Raw genomic sequence first — 20,160 nt, forward strand, 5'->3', positions numbered from 1 at the left:
ATGCCTAACCAGCTACAAATACTTTTTACAAACTTAGCTAAGTCAGATATTCTGTTTCAAAACAAGGTGTGTAGCTCTTCTACTAAACAGCACTACTTTCAGACCCTCAAATATGGCATGACACTGTCTTTCTCTATGCATTTCTCTTTGTGCCAATTAGCCTGAAAAACAGTAAAAAAAATCAATAAATTCAGTTGATATATTAATACCTTTGGCTGTGAGACGAAGTTGGCTGACCACAAGAAAAACATTTATTTTCAAACCCTTAAAACAAAGAGTTAGGAGCTGTCATGACCTGTCTGGGTTTACTTACTGTGTGTGTCGTGTTTGCGTGCAGGTCCGTGGTCGGGAAAACTTTGAGCTGCTGATGAAGATTAAAGACAGCTTGGAGCTGGTGGAGCTGGTGCCTCAGCCACTGGTGGACTCTTACAGACAGCAAACACAACAGCAGCTGCTGCAGAGACCGTGAGTAACACTAACACACACATACACACACAAACACATCGTCCTTTAAAAGGGTAGATAAGGTGTGACTGAAGTCCTTACATTTCATGAAGGAATGCATATCGCCCACTGCCTTTCATGTCAGAGTTTTAGACGAACTAGAGAAATGACAGAGCTGTAGCTTTTTTTGGTTAAACCTTGAAAATAACATGCAGAATCTCATGCAACATCGTGAGATGTTATTCTCAGAGTATGTGTTATGAATGACTCTCAGCTAAAACTACATCAATATTTTTGTTCAGTATCTCTTAAACTGACTGAATTAGCTATGGCAGCCATCATGAATTGGACTGACTCTAAAAGTTAATCGGTTATAAGAAAGATGTTCTGCTTACAAACAAAGTTGACTCTAAAGAGTCACTGGCATAATTTTAAACAAAGATTTTGTGCAATCTGTTAGAGCTCAGAAAATGCGTTGGGATCATTCTCAGCTGTCATCGAACCAAATTTTAGGTCAATATCTGTCAGATTGACTGAGCTATAATCATTTTCTGTTTTTTTTTAATATCAGTGAGCTGTGGCATGTTTCAGGTCTACGTGTACATCCAATTATTCCTTTCTGCAAGGTTCATTAAACACACACACACAGGCACATAAACACACACACACAGACAAGGGCAAAAAAATTATTAGGTTTAGGTTAGGATTAGGTTTATATTAGCTCTTTTCCTTCTTGTTCCAATGGGTGTTTTGCATATAAATGTATTGCACAACTTTCCCAGTCTTCTGTTGTTACACTGTTTGGATGAAATATACTATATAACTTTTACATTTCTCTACTCTTCCCTGTAGGAGTCACATATCATCCCCTTCCTCTTATTCTCCGCTGTCCAACATGAACAAGATGCATTCACACAGCGGCCTCGGCAAGCCACAGTCAATCAACCAGATGGTGGGGCAGCAACCCCAGCAACATCCCAATGCCAACCCCTCCCTCGCTCATATGGGTAAGTGTTTGTCACACATGTGTAACGTGTGTAATTTAAATCCACTTTCACTCATCAAACTCACGTTCCCGTTTGTTACGAAGCCAGTGCACTTCAGTTCCCCAGTCTAGCTCTACGCTCATGATTTGTCATTTCTTCCTCGCAGGTCCAAACATGCTCAACAGCAACCACATGCAGGGTAACGGTGACATGAACAGTGGCCACAGCAGTCAGAATTTAGTGTCTGCTTCCCACTGCAGCTCACCACCTTATAACCCTGACCCCAGCCTTGTCAGGTACTTCACCCTGCAGTGACACTCCTTTAACCAACCGTAAAGGCCGGCCTACAGTCCGATGCACTTGTTGAGTTTAAAAGCCAAATAACTGGTGGCACGTTGGTCCCAAAAGAGCTACATTTCTTGGCCATATTCAAGTTATCTCTCTTGCCACTAAATCTGTCTAAATGATGCTGTGTTTTACAGACAGTTGGATGAGATTATAGCTGCTTTAAAAGGCTTGGAGTTACTTAAAAATCTCTTTGCAACCTTACCTGTTGCCATAGTGAAGGACCACCTTAAAGTGTTCTTGTCACAAAAAAGAAAACAAGACTTTTGGGTGGCCAAAAAAAAAAAAAAGCAGAGCAGCTTCTGATTGAACGTATCTACCATAGATGCAAAGAAATTTGTCTATATCGACCATGAGAATGATGTTTACACAGTGAGGCTGCTCAGGAGGTGTTGACCTTCACTATGTCTGCAAGAGCTTCTATCAACTCTAAAAGCTCAAGCTGTCTGTCCCAAACTCGGATCTAAAATCCTTCCCACTGTCATTTTGTATACAGCCACTTTTTGCAATGCACTACAGCCTATTTCTTTAAAATAAATGTCTAAGTCATATTTAATTTAAAGCTGTTTTTAATTTTCTTTTGTTATATATATATATATATATATATTTTTAAGGTAATGTGTAAACGCAGTCACTCAACTCGCTGACATGAATATGACCTTTTTGATACAGCAGGTTTTGTCTCTCCTTTTTTTTTTTTTTTGCTTTTCTAGACTGTTCTGGTAATTGTACAGTTACACTCTTTTTGCTTTGTATGTTACCAAGACTTTAACATTTCATGTGTTTATAATAAAGGTTCTTGACCAAAGCAAGAGTGTCCCTATGAATCATTAATATAAATGCATGTGTATGCTTTCGCTTCCACTGCATCGAACAGGATGTACAGTTTACCACCCGAGTTTTAGTTTTAAGACAGCATTTAATACTATAAGTATGTCCTAAATATGTCACATGGTTTTGGAAAAAATCTCTTAAGAGTTTCAAAATAAAGTAAAATATTTACACTTTACTAAAAGAATGTAGTGTTTCAGGTCTGGGTAAAATTAAATATTGATAATAACTATCACATTTAAATTTCATTCAACTGAAAAGGAAATTTGACTTTATATCAGTGTGTATGAGTGTGATGTTCATGTTTTAGTCTTCCCTTCAGCTCTAGCTGTGGTCTAAGCAGCCCTGCTTTTCTCTCCATACAGTTTTCTCACCAGTCTGGGCTGTCAGAACTTCATTGAGTACTTCACCTCACAAGGCCTCCAGTCTGTCTACCATCTCCAAACTCTCTCCATGGAGGTAACCACTCTGATGATGCGTTTACAGTCAGCCACACACACATAAATGAGCCTCACATGAAACAACCTGAAATGAGAAAAGCAGTAAAGGGAAAAAAAGGTTATAAAATGTCTCCAAGAGTGGTTTTTGACTGGTTTTTGACCAGTTGTGATTACCCTGAGGAATGTCTTGAGAAACACAAGAGGGAGCTCCTACCCTCTGATTGTTTTCTGCTTGTTTGCCATTTCGTTCCCACAAGCTTCACATTTCTAACTCTGTGCCTCTACCAGGATTTAGGCGCGCTGAAGATCCCGGAGCAGACTCGCCTTGCCATCTGGCGAGGTCTGCAGGACATGAAGCAAGGCGCTCCCCTGCAGCTTCCCAACTCCGCTCACCACCACGAGTATCACGGCCAGCAGCTGCTCCGCTCCAGCAGCAACATGGCCGCCTCCGCCATGGCCGCCATCGGGGCCGCGGGTGGGGAACTGCAACGCCAGCGGGTCATGGAGGCCGTGCACTTTCGTGTCCGCCACACCATCACCATCCCCAACAGGCCTGGTGTGGTTGGGACATCTGGGATGGCAGCGGCTGCTGACGAGTGGGCTGACTTTGGGTTCGACATGCCTGACTGCAAAGTGTCACACAGCAAGCATTCCATCAAGGAGGAATTTATGGAGAGTGATGTTCACTGAAAGCCAAAATATAAGTCTGACTGATTCTTCAAATGTCAACATCATCCTGGTACTAGTTTATAAGCTCTTTTATGACCATATTTTAGCTCAGCGATTATTCCAGAGAATTGGCTTCTGCTTTAAAATATTTTGAGTGAGATGTCAAATTACATCCCAAATCCATTAGGCAGAAACCTCTCTGATTATGCGATTTGAACTAGACTTTCATGAAAACTGATTAGTGCAGAAAAATGATGTCAGGATACTCTGTAACAGTATGTGACCGATCACTTTTATGAAAATATTCACAATGTGTACAAACGTCAAAATAAGACGCGTGACCGCCACCAGCTTGCTAGTTTGAGTTGAATGTTTCGATAAAAAAACATGTTCTCAGCTAACTTATTTATTTTTCTTTTAGTTTTTCTGTACTTGTACAAATGTAGATACTGTATCTTGTACGTGTTTTGGACTAGATGTGTTTGAAAATAAGTATTTAGATTCATGCAAATCTCCTGTTTGAACCAAATGTTTTTATTAATGAAGTGAGATGTCCAGCATGTTTTTTTTTTCCCAATCATTTCATTGTTAAGCTTAGTTTTATGTGCGTCAGCATTATTAGTGAGTATGTGTTATCTGAAATTTGGTATTAATTCCACTTTTAATACGTTGTAGAAAGTATGGTATTTTTTCTTGTACAGTAACAAAAACAAACAGTATTAAACTGTAATAGCAAGGATTTTTTTTTAATTAAGTAAACAATCATTTAAGATTGACATTTCTGTTTATCAAGAAACATTTCTGAATATTTTAAGCCCTTGCAGGGCAAGGTTCTCGTGTGCAGATTGGAGCTGCAGTACTGTGCAAAAGTTTTAAGCCATCCTTAATTTCTTTGCTTCCAAAGACTGAAGATTCCTTGTGATTTAAGGTGGTAGTAAAGTAGTCGTTCTCCGAGCATTCTGAAGCTTTTCAAAGTTTTTCTTAGAATATCGGCTGCCGTTTTTCTTCTTCATTCTTGAAACTCGTGTCCAGTTTAACCTTTGCACCACTCACAGAGGAATAATTATGTTTGTTCAGCTATTTTTTGCTAAACTACGAATCTTTCAAACATAAAAAAACCACCTATATTTACAAATCAATGTTGTGTCTACGTGTAAAAAAGGACTTTGCTAAACACCCCCTTTTTAAATTGTATTTTAGGCAATTTGTTTAAAGCAGCTGTTTTAAAAAGCCCATATTTAACAGGGTTTGAGGGGAATTTTCTGTTTTTGAACCACAAAGGTGATTCCAAAAATGCTGCAAGCTAGACAATGATGGTAGTATTTTAGGTCCAACACTTCTTTTTATTGTTCTCCACTTGTTCAGGTTTTACAGGTTTTTTTAACCACACACTACACCCCACGCTGAAATGCCACGCTTTTAGCTACACCACTTGATCAACTTGATGGTGCAAAACCAGTCTGTTATTTTTGTTATTTTTTTGTTCATAGCTGCAGTGAAGGAAACTGACAGGTGGGATGGTGTTCCTATTAGTGTGCCTAAATTATTCTGTTTTGTAAAATTCTCTGCAATAATACAACTGGTTTATCACTTCAGTTTAAGATTCTTTGTTTGTTTGAATGTTTTATTGTTAAATGGATTAACAAACTAAAATCATTGTCCTAGAAGGGTCCGGGTACAACAAATGCAATTAAAAGAGCAAAAATTAAGCAAAGAAAAACTTTAAAAAGCCTTTCATTGACCCTTTAGCTCAACTGCATTTGACAATGCTTTCCAAAAATGGTTGGCTATCTGGAAGCAATAAATAAAACTAAATTTAGAAGTAGGCGGTTTAACCTTATGCACAGTAATTTATCTGTGTATTTTATCTGCGTGGCACTTGTTTATAGATATTTAATGACAGCATTCCAGTTTTATTTTTAGACTGCAAACCAGCTAGATAAATGCTTAATCAAATAAAACAACCTACTTACCAACAACTGGTCAGAGAACAAGCACTTTAATGCTTTAAAAGTAAACTAATTCAGAATTGTCAGTATTGGGCACCTGCATTTTCATGCTGTAAATAAAAACCTTTTGTTTTAATACTGTGTGATTTTTTTTCTATCATCAGTTTTGTAAAGAAATGTAAGATGCTTGTAGGAAATGTAGCCTGAGATTGTTAAATGTAGTGTTTTCCCTTAAATCATGAATAAAATCTATTTGTCCTCAATAATGTCTCTGTTGTCCAAACCAGCAAAAAAGAAAAAAGAAAAAAGTTTCGACTTATGATGGGAGTTTCTTCTGAAGTCATATTTAAAACAACTAAGATTTATTTAGATATGCATCAAACTTTACATATTGTCCTAATTTCATCAGAATAAAAGGTTTTAAAACGTGTACAGTTTATTGGATGGAGACAGAATTGCACATCGATGTTGCACAGGACTCGGGGCTCGATTAACCCGCCTGATGTCTGCGCTGCTCCTCGCGGAAATACTGACGTGTTCACACGACAAGTAGCTAGTGTAGCTAGCTAGGTAGAGCCGGGTAGTGACACAGAATCCGTATCAGGTAAGAAGCAATTGCCATTGTTCGTTTACGATGTGACTGCCGGCACATTCGAGAGATACTGGGAGGTAGCATGTCTGTGACTCAAGTGTGAAAGTGATCGCATCATTTTCTGATTGTAATCGTACTCACTACAGATTTGTCTTTCTGGACATGCTAACAGGGTAGCTGCGGAACCGCTGGTAACGTAGTAACGTGCCACAGGAAGTGAGTTGTCCAGTTTTCGCAGTCGTTGCTGGTATTTGTAGTTCGAATATGTCCCGGTAACGAACGCTTACCGCTAAAGTAGAGACAATACTAAACTACAATTGTCTTGGTCATAGTTTAAAGTCTTACTTCATGGGAATTGTGGGAAATGTAGTTGCGTGACGTCGTTTAAGGGCCGATTAGCAGGTAACCAAGGACGTACAAGAACTACAAAGACCATACAAGCGGAAATGTGGGCCAAAGGGTAACGTACATTTACACGGCTAGTTAGCTATTTATGTGGCTAATTTGTAAGCTAATGCCGATAATACAAAGATATGTCCCAGGTTAAAAGTCGGTAGCCCTTGTAAAACTATCTGTTTTACTTAAAGCCCTCATATAAATTTCAAACTTTCCTGTTTTTCCATAAATACGAGCTGCCTGCGTAGCAACAGCCTAAGCTTGTTGGCTAAGTAATTCAAAAAATGTTAGCTAGCCACAACCAGGAACAGTCTTCTTCGTTCTTTCATTTCTTATCTTTTGGTTATTAAACTGAAATGTTCAAAACGAAATACGTCGGTATGCAGTCCCTGTGGCTAGACTTAGTGTTTAGTAAACAATAAAAACACGATGACCATAAACGTAAGCCGCTATTGTAGTTAAAATGATCCATTCAGCGTTGCCAGAGCATTTCCTAGTTTCTATTTGAAGTAAGACCCTATGCTAAAACGTAACTAACGAATCTTTCCCTTTTTACCTATGTTTTAAGAGAAACCATTTATCCCACGTTTGTTCTCTAACTACACTATAACTGATCTCTGTCCAATGGTCATAAATCAGCCACTAGTAATTCATGATAGCTGATTATCTGATGTCACATCATCTCATTTCTCAGGAAGTACATAACACAGACTGAACCCAAAACCTGCTTTTAGTTGGTTCTGTAAGACTGGTTCTAAATATTAAATAAATTTACCTCCTAGTTTGTCTAAATTGGTAAGTTCAGTGCCTTGACTAAAAGTATTTTTTATTTTATTTTGTGAAAACAAAGTATATTGTAGAGTTTAAAGGTCAGAATATCGTCTTTAGGTTAACATTTAAGATAACATCACATCCTAAAAGGTCAAAAGATCCATTTAACCTATATTTGCGCTTCTTTTTTTTTCCTGTCAGGATGTCAGAAGGGGACAGCGTTGGGGAGTCAATCCATGGGAAACCGTCTGTAGTTGCTGCCTTTTTCACCAGGATTGGACAGGTGACGCGATTGTCTCTAAGATGAAACAAGTCACTGGGTTTTTGGGATTGAGTTAGTCATGTACAACACTTGGACAGTGTTGCTAAGATTGTGTTTTCAATCAGATTGTTCGTTTCTGATGGCATGGTTACTTCTCTATATTTTTTCAACAGCTCTATCAGTCATGGCTTGACAAGTCAACGCCATTCTCTGCAGTGCGATGGGCGCTCACTCTACTACTTACTCTTGTCTACATGATCAGAGTCTACATACTACAGGTAATTGTTTTATTTTATTTTTTTTACCTTAAAATATCAGTTGTAGGTTGTTTTTTTTTTCAGCTTATTAATCAGAAAGAGAAACATGGTGATTTTGTTGTGTTTGTTTCAGGGGTGGTATATAGTAACATATGCTTTGGGAATCTACCATCTGAACCTGTTCATTGCATTTCTATCGCCAAAAGTGGATCCCTCACTACTCGACGAAGGCAAGTTGACGCAACGGCTTCGGACTGCACCGTGGTGTTTACTTAGCAGTCAGGTTTCTCTTTAGATGCTTTATTTGGGGTTTTGATTACTTGCTGTTTTCGTATGAGTTTTATTAAAAGTTCAAATTAAAATGATGGAACTTAGTTACACCTGATTTCTGTGTTTTAGAAGTTGTTGTTAAAAGACTGTGAAGATCACTCTGTCATCCTATAACCTCTCTCTCCTGTAGATGAGGGCCCATCCCTTCCTACCAAGCAGAACGAGGAGTTCCGCCCTTTCATCAGGAGGTTGCCTGAATTCAAATTCTGGTAGGAGTTTAGCTCATGGTTTGGTTATTTATCATGATCATCCGCAGAGGGATTGCAAATAATTTTTCTTTAGAATTACCTGTGTGGCCAAGGAGTAAGTCATGCAAAACTCATTTGGAAGAGGGTGTAACCTTTTAGCAAAAAAAAAAAAAACATTTATTTAACACCACAAATTGCTCATGATGTCATGTAATCATCTCAACAAATTCTTTACCTCTTAGTTGGCCTTTATACAGCATGTCTAGAAGACAAATTTCAAAAATACTTTGTTTGTAAGCACGATGTGGGAGACTTTCAAAGCAACAGTTGATAATCTTTCAGCAGTTTTGTAAAAGTTTACATTGAACACCTTGTCTGAAAGATCACAGTTCCGCATTCGAGCTCTTTTAGTTTCTCTCATGTTTCGTCTGCCATCTAGTTATGCAAATTCTTTAACCTCTTGTTTACTAAAACAGGAAGGAAGAAAAAGCGGCTTTTCTGTCAGTCGAACAACCAGCATTAAATAAGCTAAGAAAGTTTTAAAAGATTGAGGAATATTTATTTTTCTTATGGTCACATGCGGACTTCCTGCATTGAACTGAACAGGTTTTGGTCCTCTTGCATAGTCAGATTTTTAAAGACAATAGGCTAACTTTAGATTTACTCACAATGAGATGGTTAATTTCCTGTTTCTCGTGGTCTGCAGTGTCATTCCAGACAAGGCGCTGGTAAAACCTGACGTGTAGTGAGTTTGGTGGAATAGACAGCAGACAGAATTGACATTTCTTCTGTCTGACTGCTCGTATGCTTCCCTTCTGTTTGTCTGCCCTCTGTGTACTTTGTCTCTCCTTCGCTGGTGACGCCTGTTGACATCTGAGGGATTTAAAATAAATGTTTGCAGAGTTCATATTTTAGCAAACAAATTTACATTAGCCTCATTAAGATAACCATGTGACCAGTCATCTGTGATATCCACTGTACAAGTGTTTGCAGTTTAGTTATTAACAAAGTTACAAGAAATAGAAAATCCTTTTTCGTTTATAACAAATTCTTTATTAAACTTGTATTACACTTTAACCTATTGAGATTCTAAATAAACACACCTGTTCTTTTTTTGTTGCACTTTTAAAAGGGATTTAAAGTGTTTGAATATTACCATTTGAAATGCATTTGTTGCTGTCTTAAGACTGTGTTTTGACTCTTCATCACTACACTGGAGATATTCTGAGTTTTAGTTTTGGATTCTTATAGTTCTTAAAATGCTTATAATATACATTAGTGAAGTAATTTGGTTTGTTGGATGTCATTTGCAGTTATAACTAGTCAAAGTATAATTATTTCTAATTATCCTGTGGCCTTCATGTGTGCCACACTTTAAGCTCCTTGTTCTTCTGAATGTTTTTTAAGCTAATTCTAAATGACGAGCTGTATATTTGACGTTTTTGCTGCTAAATAAATGTTTAACATGCAGAAAATGTTCGAGTTCTGCTTCCTCAGGGTTACAAACGGGGTTGTATCATTTAAACTTGTCTCCTTGCCAGGCACTCTGCGACAAAAGGCATCGTCATCGCCATGATTTGCACATTTTTCGATGCCTTCAACGTGCCAGTGTTCTGGCCTATCCTTGTAATGTACTTCATCATGCTCTTTTGCATCACCATGAAGAGGCAAATTAAGGTAAAACACAGCCAGGCGTGCACACCTCATACACCAACTCTCTTTGCTCTGGATAAACAATAACAATGCTGGGCAATGATAGTTTTTATGTTGAGTGTCTGAATATTTTGTAATAAGAGCTTCTCTTTATCTGTTTGACAAATCTTTAGTGCAACATCATAATTTAAATCGTGTAAATGTTTTGTTAAAAGTTGCCTGAGACTAATTTTTGTTTTCTTTCCTCTTCAGCATATGATCAAGTACAGATACCTACCCTTCACACACGGGAAGAGGACATATAAAGGCAAGGAAGACACAGGGAAAACTTTTGCTAGTTAAAACTCCACTTTACTCTTTGTCTCTGTCTCATTTGAAATTTATTGGTCACAACTAGTGGGGAGTGATGAAAATTAAAGATCTTTTTTTTTTTTGGTTTTGATTTGGTAAGTTGGACAGGAACATGGAAGCATAATGTGAAAAATCTAAGTTTTGATCCATAGTTCAGAGTTAGGAGGAGGATATGAGCAGCATGGATCAAAATACTGACTTGCCCATTAAAATTTCTATTTTTTTTTTTTTTTAAGATTTGTCTGCATTTGTTAAATAGTACATGGGACTCAGTGCTGCCTTTTGCCTTTTCTACACCATTAGTTAAATGAATAGTCATTAAGAAGGAACCAACCTAAAATAACATTGCAGTATATTTTCTAATGTCAGGTTCTTTCAACAGTTATTCTGTTATCACTCGATCCCAATATGCCAACTTTTGATTAACTTATTGTTTCTTTTCTGTAACAAACTAAACAGTTTATTAGTCAGTGAATGAAGAATGTGATTAGATGTGAAATCTGATGATAAGCCTCAATATTAAATCAGTAAGTTTTTGTAATTTGAAATGTTGCTGCTCTGGTTTAAGTGTCTTAGGCAGTTGCAGTTTGTACTAAATGAAGACACTTAGAAGTTCTTAGTGACATATCTAAATATGCATTTATGATGGGCAGAAAAACACAGAAGTATCAGAATTCATCACTTGAAATGACTGCATTCAGGACAAAAAAAATTGGTGATTGTTTATCTTAAATTGGACTTTATGTGCTTTTTTTGTGTGAACTTACTAAACTTTTTCTAAAATGGAATATTCATTGACTACATTTGTAGTCCCCCCCTCACAACAACACTAAATCCATAGTTCCAGGAGAGTGTCTCTAATCCCAAAACTACGTCTGTTAGCTACCTTAAATCTATTCTTTCTACTTTTTTGCCATTCTAGAGTTTAACAAATTGGATATACTGTGCTGCTGAAACTTCTGTAAACTGAATAAAAATAATAATATTTGGGCTCTGTTTGTGAGTGGGGTTGGGGGAAACATTTGGCTTAAAATGCGAAGGTTATAAATTCACTTTACCTCAGATTTTTGGACCATTATGTGGAAGTTTATTCTGAAAATACTTTGTCGTCTCTAAAGTCCAGAATCAGTATTAAAGTATAAATTCATGACACGGTCAGTCTGAGGTAAAATTCAAGTTTTTTTGTTTTTGTTTTTCCCCACCATGAAACTCTTATCTTTGGAACATTTACCCATCTTTGTTCCAAAGAAGGAGATTCACGTTGTTTTTTGTTGACTAGCTGTTGTTGTCCTTTACATTCTGTGTTTACTTTGAAAGCAAAAAGGTAAATATAGTCATTCCAAGCAAACTGTTGTTCTCTTTCTTTTGCAGAGGAAACATAGGAAAACAGACAGAACTTTTAATAAAACAAATGGATGAAGTGGGTGGCGATCAGACACGTTTTTTCTCTAAACCTTTTGGATTTTTCTTTTCCTTTTCCTATCTCAATGCTGGGAATCTGTCATTACTAAATACTGATCAGCACTGTAGTAAGGGAGCAAAACATTTTCCTGTAAAAAGTTTGTGTTTTAATGGGTTGTCTGGATTTGTGTATATATAGTATATATATATATTTTAAAATATAATTTTTGCTTTGAGATTTTTTTTTTTTTTTTTTCATCCAACCACCTTGCTATTTACAAGTGTTAAAATCTATTTTGGTTGAAACTGATGAAAGCCAAACTGATTAATTGGGTTCTTGAGTTGATAAATTTCATGTTTTTCATAGATTGCATGTATTTTTTCTTGTGCTACAGTTTAAAAAAAAGAAAAAAAAGAATTGATTTTAAAAACTTGAGTGTAATTTTTTTTTTCCACTCCAATGCTATTAAAGAGGTTGTGTCCCTTCGGAACAGTACACAAGTGTCTCGATTTCATGCTTTGTAGCTATTTCTGAAGAAGAATTGATCTAATTGAACCCATTCAAATTTACTCAGGTCATTAGGTTATATTCAATCCAAATAAAAAAAAAAATTCTGTTGCGGTTTTCTGTAGCTTCATGTGAAAACTCAAGAAAGAGAGAGTGCATGTTCTTTTTCCACAGAACTGTTTTTATATGAAAAACTGGTCAGGAGATTAAATCCTGATAGGTGCATCAAACTTGCTCTCACACACTGCATTGTTTATTCTGATAAGAAGCAGATAAGATCAACTTTGCATGCTGATTTGAAAGTTTTCTAGCTGTTACAGTTGCATGTATTCATGACACCTCGCTCATTCACGGTTCACAGAAATTACCGCAGGAGCTCAACTTGTTTCCACTCCAGCTTGTTGGAAAAGAAAAAGCTGGGTTTTTGACCACGTTTAATCCTTTCAAATTGCGAGCATTTGCAAGTATACAATGAAACAGGCTTTTGTTTACCTGTGTCTGCTGGGGTGTTTTTTGCTGACGAAGACTGTACTGGCCTCAGAGTTTGAGTTGGATGGGGATTACTGGCTTGGTGGACTTTTTGATATTCATCATGTCAGTGAAAAGTTATATCATGACAGACCAGAAACCATTACCTGTTCAAGGTGAGTTTTCAACTCTTGGTTGATTTCTTTTTTTTAGGACTAAAATAAATAATGAAAAATAACTTGTGCATTATTTATGAAGTAGATTTGCCACAGAGCTCAAGTTTTCAGCAAGTTTTGCGTAAACCAATCCAATGAGCTGTCCATTGCTTACAGGATTTTAGTATGGTAAAAAGTTATTTTTTCCAAAGACCCAAAATCAAGTGTTAAATGAGTATGTCCAGTCAGTATTGAAACCTTAATCTTACGCTTAACATCCTCTGCCCACAGCAAACCTTTCATTCTATCAAGCTATCGGAGGTTTCAGTTGATGAGATTCTCTGTGGAGGAAATCAATAACTCCACCAGCCTGCTGCCAAATGTCACTCTTGGCTATAAAATACTTGACCTCTGCTCAGATGCACAGAATTTTCCTGGTATTTTCAGCTTGATCTTTGCCAATGGTTCTATCCGACCTTGGGATGAATCACTGAGGAAGTTGTCGAAAATGATAGCAGTGGTTGGAACTTACACAAGCACAGCCACACTGAGTGTTGCCCCGCTCTTCATGATGGATCACATACCTATGGTAAATCTTTCAGCTGTTCTGAATCAAGATTTCTTGTTTTAAGCAAATGACTGATAAAGGCTACGGATGCCCTGACTGCTAAGGAGGTGATCAGCAAATCCAACATTCAAAAATATTGTGCAACTTTTTACTGATAGACAAGTCAAATGTGTTTAAAAGTGTTTTATACAAAGATGACAGAGTTTTATATACAGATGGCGAAACAGCTCAGCTTGTAGCTGAGAAAGTAACTAATGCTCTGAAGCGCGTGGTCGAGTGGTTAGCTCAGGGGTAGGTAACCCTGGTTTTGGAGAGCCACTATCCTGCATGTTTTACTTGTTTCCCTGCTCCAACACACCTGATTCAGTGGTTATATCACCCCTTCATGTTCTGCAAAAGCCTGTTAATCACCCATTGATTGAAATCAGGTGTGTTGGAGCAGAAAAACAAGTAAAACATGCAGGATAGTGGCCCTTGAGGACCAGGGGTGCCTACTCCTGGGTTAGATCAATCCTGTCTCACTCTGAATGTAAACAAAATGAAGAGCAGGCCTATGTTTTTTTTCTAAGACTAAAATGGACACTTCAAATATAAAAATTTACCTTTAGGATAAACAAATGGATACTGTGATTGAATTTAAGTATCTTGGAGTTTTATTGAATTCAAACCTCAGTTATAAGAAACATTTAAAAAATGCTGCAGTTTTACATATATCAGGTTCTCTTTGTCAGTGGAAGCAGCTGAGGTACTCATGCATGTACTCATTTTCTCACACATCTCATGTTGTATTACATGTTGGGGACAAGCTAGCTCATCAACAATATGTTAGAATCTTTATACAAACAGACCCTCAAAAAAAGCCCTTAAGATATAATGATTGTAAGATTGTACAGAAATACAAGCTTCTCTACTTCTGAAAACTTTAGAGCATTCTCAAATACAAGAATAGTGTATAAAATTTTAAGTTTGCAAAAGTATGTTTTTCATCATTCAGCTGTCTTTGTGTTCCACCTGAACATCCACACATAACTGTACAATTCCTGTTTGATATTCAGCTTTTGAACAAGTAGCTTTCTCTATTTGAGCCACTGCACAATGGAATGCTGCTCCTAATCATGTAAACAAAAACTGCAGATCCTTCATTAGTTTTAGAACATGTACAAATTGTTGCTGTTGTTGTTAAAATAAAAATGCTTTAAATATAAAATGAACACAATTCATCCAGAAATTTGAAAGACATTGTGCATGCCTTTATTTGTGCTTCTTAGAGAGAAATTGGGAAATTTGAGTCAGCTGGTCTAAACTTTACAACATTTTGAAAAATGAAACGTAGTGAGTGCATCTCTACAAAAGTGTTTAATCTGGTATTGGAATAGTAAAAACAAATACAGCTATATAATTAAAGGAATGACTGCTGAAAATAATGATAATTTTTTTACAGGTCAGTTATGGAGCTGCCAGTTCTGTTTTTTCAAGAAAACAAAAATTTCCATCTTTTTTAAGAACAGTGCATCCCAATAAAGATGTCATTGAGGTGGTTTTGAAGATTCTGCAAGAATTTGACTGGCGCTGGGTGGCGTTCCTTTACATTGAAGATGATTATGGCAGAGATGGTCAGGACTTGTTTATAAAGGAGATTGAGAGCACTGACATTTGCCTAGCATACACCAAAGGCCTCGATCCAAGCACAAATTATCCTCAAATGTTCAGACAACTGAAATCCCTCACAGTAAATGTCTACATTGTTTTTGCACCTGAATGGACAGCTGAAGCTCTCATCAAAGCAGCAATCAATCAAAATGTCACCAACAAAGTGTGGATAGCAGGGGATGCATGGTCTTTACACAAACAGCTCCCCAAAGAAAAAGGAATCAGAAACATTGGAACTGTGATTGGGATTGCTGAGCCAGTGTTGCCAATACCTGGTTTCCAGGATTTCATCAGTGCCTTCAAAGCCTAGTCTCGCCATGAAACTGCAGATGAGGGTCATTCTTGTAATCAGAATTGCAACTGCAGCGATGTGACTGCTGACGATATTATTAATGCAGACCCATCTTTCAGTTTTCCTGTTTACTCCTCCGTGTATGCCATCGCCCATGCTTTACACGCTGTCTTGCAGTGCGGAGCTGGCAAATGTAACAACAGTACTAAAGTGTATCCGCACATGGTAAGTACACAAATAATTTTACATTTTGCACAGTGAAAGTTTTCTTGCAATATGTTTTTGACAAAATTATTTAGATAATATAAATTATTTAAAAGTATGTATTGTTTACTTTTTTTCTACAGTGAATACTGTGAATACATGAGTCAACTTAATATGGAATACTTTAATGGAAAAAATATGTTGATTAAAAATACCACTTTGGGTAAAATGACCACTTTCAGACATCTTAAGACAAAAGTGGTGTTGTGGCCTATTTTCCAAGCAGGCTTCAGTTGGCATTTTTTAAGTTGTTAGATTATTTTGTGTCTAGTTTATAATTACATTTGTCATGGTTTATGGCTGTAAGGTCCCCTTCACACTGAAGAACGAGCCAGCTGCATAAAAAATCTAACAGAATGTGGAAGGTCTTTGCAGGGTCTCACTGAGGTCTTTAGAGGTGTATTGAGAATGCAGTGGGCTCCTCTTTACAAGTGATGGAGCTTGATAGGTCATTGTAGAAAAAAATCTAGCACTGATTTGATACTTGTAGTAGCAGTGTTGTGTTAGCTCTTAGCTACATCCTGATGCCGCCCAATGGAGTTGTGCCAGGGGTGTGGTATGACTGGAATGAACATGGTAATATCTGTAGGAGTGTGGATGCTGGAGAGAGTCTCAATGATTATGGAAATAGCACAAAATCTCTTCTTTGGGAAGTACTAAAAGTGTAGCAGTATCATGGTTGCCTTCACACGAAAGAAGGTTTTCTAAATTTGCCACAATCCACACACATTCTGCAAGGTTGTTGAGAGCATATTGGGATTATCATCCAAGAGGGGTGCCTAAAGAGCATCAATAGCAGAAGCTGCCACATGCATGCATTTTTTATCCAATTATTATCCAGTCATCTTGGTATTTATTCTATGAACAAAATCAATGTGAACTGAGGGCACATAAAATAGTTTTTTTGTTGTTGATGGTGATGATGATGTTGTTATTATTTGGTTTAGTGTAATTCTACTTAATTTTCATCTCTGTCTTTCTTACCAACAAATATTCTTAACTTTGTTTGGTAACAACAGGTTCTAACGGAGCTGCAGAAATCCAAGTTCCCACTTTTAAATCAGACTGTTCAGTTTGATGAGAACGGTGACCCCATGTTTGGATCCTATTCAATAGTTTTTTGGAACCAAAGTGGTGAAGCAGAGAAAGTTGGCTTTTATAATTATTATCCATTTTTCCAGTTCTCCATCAACACGAGCAAAATCAAGTGGCATAAAGATGAAGAGGTATTTGTTTGTATTCAAAAGTTATTGTAATATAAATTTTGTTTTTCTCACTTCTGCACTGAAATCTGTAAAGATAACTGTGAATGTTAGAAGAAGATTACAGTACATGAAAAGCCATAAAGGGCAAATGACAGTATGTTAACTGATCATGGTACAAGGATGGAATATTGTTTTTACAAAAGACTTAAACTTAGATCAAATATATATACATGTAATTATGTCTCCATATACTCAACTCTTGAATTAACCTTGAATATATGTGCTTAATACATGACAGATAGTTCCTGTGTCATTGTGTTCCCAAGAATGTTCTAATGGATCTAAAAAAGTACAAGAAGGAATCCACAAATGCTGCTTCAAATGTGTACCATGTCCAAAAGGAACTTATATCAACAGTACAGGTAAAAGAGTATGGAAGTAGAAAACATGCTAGTATTACTTTCATCCTTCCATTTGTTAAATCTCAAAAATGAAAAATTTCTTTAAGGTTTGAATTTATTTTCTTGTCTATTGTGTGTGTATGCTGTGTACAACAGGTAATCAATACAAATGCACAAACTGTAACGACACACAGTGGTCGGCAACAGGAAGTACTTCATGCAAACAGCGGCTGGTGGAGTACATCCGATTCAAACACGGTGGAGCTATAGCAGTCATGGTTTGGACGCTGGTGTTTGTTGGCCTAAATGTAGCTATATCTATTCTCTTTGCTATCAACTACAACACACCTGTTGTCAAATCTGCCGGAGGACCGATGTGCTTTCTAATTTTAGCCTGCCTCAGTCTGTGTAGTCTCAGTGTGTTCTTTTCTTTTGGTAAGCCAACAACTGCTTCCTGTACTTTAAGGCTTTTACCAATTTTGTTGTTCTTCACTGTTTGTTTGGCATGTTTTTTGGTGCGTTCTTTTCAAATTGTTAGCATTTTCAAAATAGCTATGACATTCCCTAACTTTTTCAATTGGTGGAAGAAATACCATGGACAATGGTTGGTTATCACTGTAGTCTTTGTCACTCAAGTAATTTTGATTATTATTGGCTATTCCATTTCCCCTCCAAAGGTTCAAAATAAGTTGCATGAAGATAAAATCCTAATTGCTTGCGAATTTAATATTAAAGCTGCATCTGGCCCTCTGGTTTTATTTTCATCACTATGCTTTCTTTCTTTTTGTTTTTCCTATGTGGGAAAAGACCTTCCAAAAAATTATAATGAAGCCAAAGCAATAACTTTCTGCCTTCTGATTCTGATTCTCATCTGGATCACCTTTTATATGATACACCAGCTTTACCAAAGTGAGTTCATCCAAGTTATGCTGGCTGTGGCAGTACTTTCCAGTCTTTACACTTTTCTCTTTTGGTATTTCTTGCCAAAATGTTACATCATAATTGTTCAACATAACAAGAACACACAGCAGTACTTCCAAAGCCTTATTCATAGTTATGCTACGACAGGCAACAATTAGCTCCTTACCTGTCTCTAAGTTGACCTGCTGTAGGGTTTCTGAAAAAAATTTCATCAAACTTGGTAAACTGTCTTTGGCAGTTTTCCTAAACATGTAAACACTGTCAACACAATCTTTTGTGTGCAATAACAAAATATTGAATGCAAAAAATGTATATTCTTAGTCATTCAGGACATGATAAACCCCCAAAAGTTAAGAATCAAAAAAACTGAATTTCCTCTTTTCCTATCTTCCTGGATGGGAAGCAAAACATCTTCAATGACAGAATAGAAGTCCAGTTGTTTTATTTTTTATTTTTATTCTTTTTTAGATAACAATTTTACTATTATTATTTTTAAATGAAACTGGGCTTTTTTTCTTTTTGAAGAAGTTTTACTTCTTCACTTCCGATGCACTTTCTCAATTCAAATTGAAAACTGCATTGTTCCAGCTCTAAAATGGCAATGAGTTGCACTGTTTTTGTGAGCTGAACTCATGTCCAAATCACTCTCCTTCTCCTCCCTCTTGAGGGTTGTTAGAGTCTCGGTTCACTTGGTGCACTTGAGAGATGATTTGGTCACATGAATGTAAAGTGTAAATAGGTGTGAAACTGATGGGGATTTGGTTTATAACTATGCAACTTTAAGAACATTGAACTGAAACTTCCTCCTCTGTTTAATGTGGTCTCCTTTATATCTGTATCTGCTGAGTCACTTATCTTCCTGTCTAAACTTTTTTTTCTCCTTTGTTTCATGGTCTCATGAAAATATTTAAAAGTGATGGGAAGAATTTTTTTTTATTCTCACCATTTGTATATTAAAAACTGACGTGACTCTGATCAATAGACTGATTCATAACAACGGGTAAAAAAACGTTGCTCTCATTATGTTTTGTTTATGCAACTAGGATTTGACATCAATAGACAGACTGTTTTTTGCATACTGATTTGTAAGGTTTCTAAGCTCTACAGTGATGTATTTATGGCACCATGCTAACTTGCATTTCATGTAAATTATCACTGAACCTAAACTATTAAAATATTCACTATGCTATAAAAATATTCACCCCCTGGATGTTTTACCCTTTCATTGCTGTCATATATCAGTCAAGGTTAGTATAAATTGGCCCTTTTGACAAAAAGAAAAGTAATAAAAGAAACCTTCAATGTTAAAGTAAAATCAAATTTCAGGAAATTAATACCAATAAATTAAAAAAATGTAATGTCAAATAGGTGACTATATAAACATTTAGCCATTTTAAAGTGAATTTCCTAATTCAACTAAGAGGAAAAAATATTAAAAAATGTAAGTCAACTTATCTGGTTAAATATGTGTTGATTGTGGCCATTGTTGGACTTTATTATGTTGTTGTTGTTGTTGTTGTTGTTGTTGTTGTTGTTTTTACTTTCATTCTATAAAGTACTTTGATTAGCACATCTTGGGAAAAAAACTGGTTTATAAATAAAAGTTGACTAAGTGATCGAATGATGTGATTCATTTATATTTATATAATTGTGTGCAAGATTTCCTCAAAATGCATGCATAATTCCTCGTTTAAATCTGAAAAAAACTGCACCAGCACAGAGAGATGCTGCTTGGTTGACAGACAGAATTGAGGCACAAATCTCAGTGTCTTGTGAGTTATGAGTAAAATTCAGAATTGTGTATGCAAAAGTCTCACAAATTCTTAATAAATCTGGGCCTTAGTGTTGCATGTTAGTTGTTCA

The 20,160-nt window shown here is 36.5% G+C and overlaps 2 protein-coding genes and 1 pseudogene across 5 annotated transcripts in view; all 3 read left to right on the plus strand.

Moving 5' to 3' along the window:
- The window catches only part of tp73 (tumor protein p73), a 31,831-nt gene extending 26,031 nt beyond the window's left edge, over nucleotides 1-5,800 (plus strand). For both annotated transcript variants that reach the window (XM_017417764.3, XM_017417765.3), the window contains 5 exons: nucleotides 338-465; nucleotides 1,297-1,451; nucleotides 1,597-1,726; nucleotides 2,972-3,065; nucleotides 3,335-5,800. In XM_017417764.3, coding sequence (XP_017273253.1) covers nucleotides 338-465; nucleotides 1,297-1,451; nucleotides 1,597-1,726; nucleotides 2,972-3,065; nucleotides 3,335-3,736 — 909 coding nt within the window. In that variant the 3' untranslated portion in view covers nucleotides 3,737-5,800. The remainder of the gene's footprint in view (nucleotides 1-337; nucleotides 466-1,296; nucleotides 1,452-1,596; nucleotides 1,727-2,971; nucleotides 3,066-3,334) is intronic.
- A 345-nt stretch (nucleotides 5,801-6,145) lies between these two features.
- Nucleotides 6,146-12,361, plus strand: rer1 (retention in endoplasmic reticulum sorting receptor 1). 3 transcript variants are annotated; one of them, XM_025006233.2, is made up of 8 exons: nucleotides 6,146-6,268; nucleotides 7,625-7,706; nucleotides 7,859-7,963; nucleotides 8,076-8,172; nucleotides 8,403-8,481; nucleotides 10,002-10,137; nucleotides 10,366-10,420; nucleotides 11,836-12,361. In XM_025006233.2, the coding sequence occupies exons 2-8, from the start codon at nucleotides 7,626-7,628 to the stop codon at nucleotides 11,844-11,846; spliced, it is 564 nt and encodes a 187-aa protein (XP_024862001.1). In that variant the 5' UTR covers nucleotides 6,146-6,268; nucleotide 7,625; the 3' UTR covers nucleotides 11,847-12,361. The 3 variants fall into 3 exon arrangements, with proteins under 3 accessions (XP_024862001.1, XP_017273257.1, XP_017273258.1); XM_017417769.3 differs by adding an exon at nucleotides 6,429-6,472 and having other exon boundaries at nucleotides 6,208-6,268; nucleotides 10,366-12,361; XM_017417768.3 differs by having other exon boundaries at nucleotides 6,147-6,268; nucleotides 10,366-12,361.
- Nucleotides 12,362-12,737: 376 nt separating this feature from the next.
- LOC108236751 lies at nucleotides 12,738-19,895 on the plus strand (annotated as a pseudogene).
- Nucleotides 19,896-20,160: the final 265 nt, after the last annotated feature.

Source organism: Kryptolebias marmoratus, linkage group LG8 (assembly GCF_001649575.2).
Source record: "Kryptolebias marmoratus isolate JLee-2015 linkage group LG8, ASM164957v2, whole genome shotgun sequence".
NCBI lineage: Eukaryota > Metazoa > Chordata > Actinopteri > Cyprinodontiformes > Rivulidae > Kryptolebias > Kryptolebias marmoratus.

Bases quoted from the DNA above. Each gene is read 5' to 3' on its own strand.
- rer1 (XM_017417768.3), top strand. From the start codon at position 7,626: ATGTCAGAAGGGGACAGCGTTGGGGAGTCAATCCATGGGAAACCGTCT. The intron at 7,707-7,858 runs GTGACGCGATTG...TTTTTTCAACAG, and splicing joins TTTTCACCAGGATTGGACAG to CTCTATCAGTCATGGCTTGA. The intron at 10,138-10,365 runs GTAAAACACAGC...TTTCCTCTTCAG, and splicing joins CCATGAAGAGGCAAATTAAG to CATATGATCAAGTACAGATA.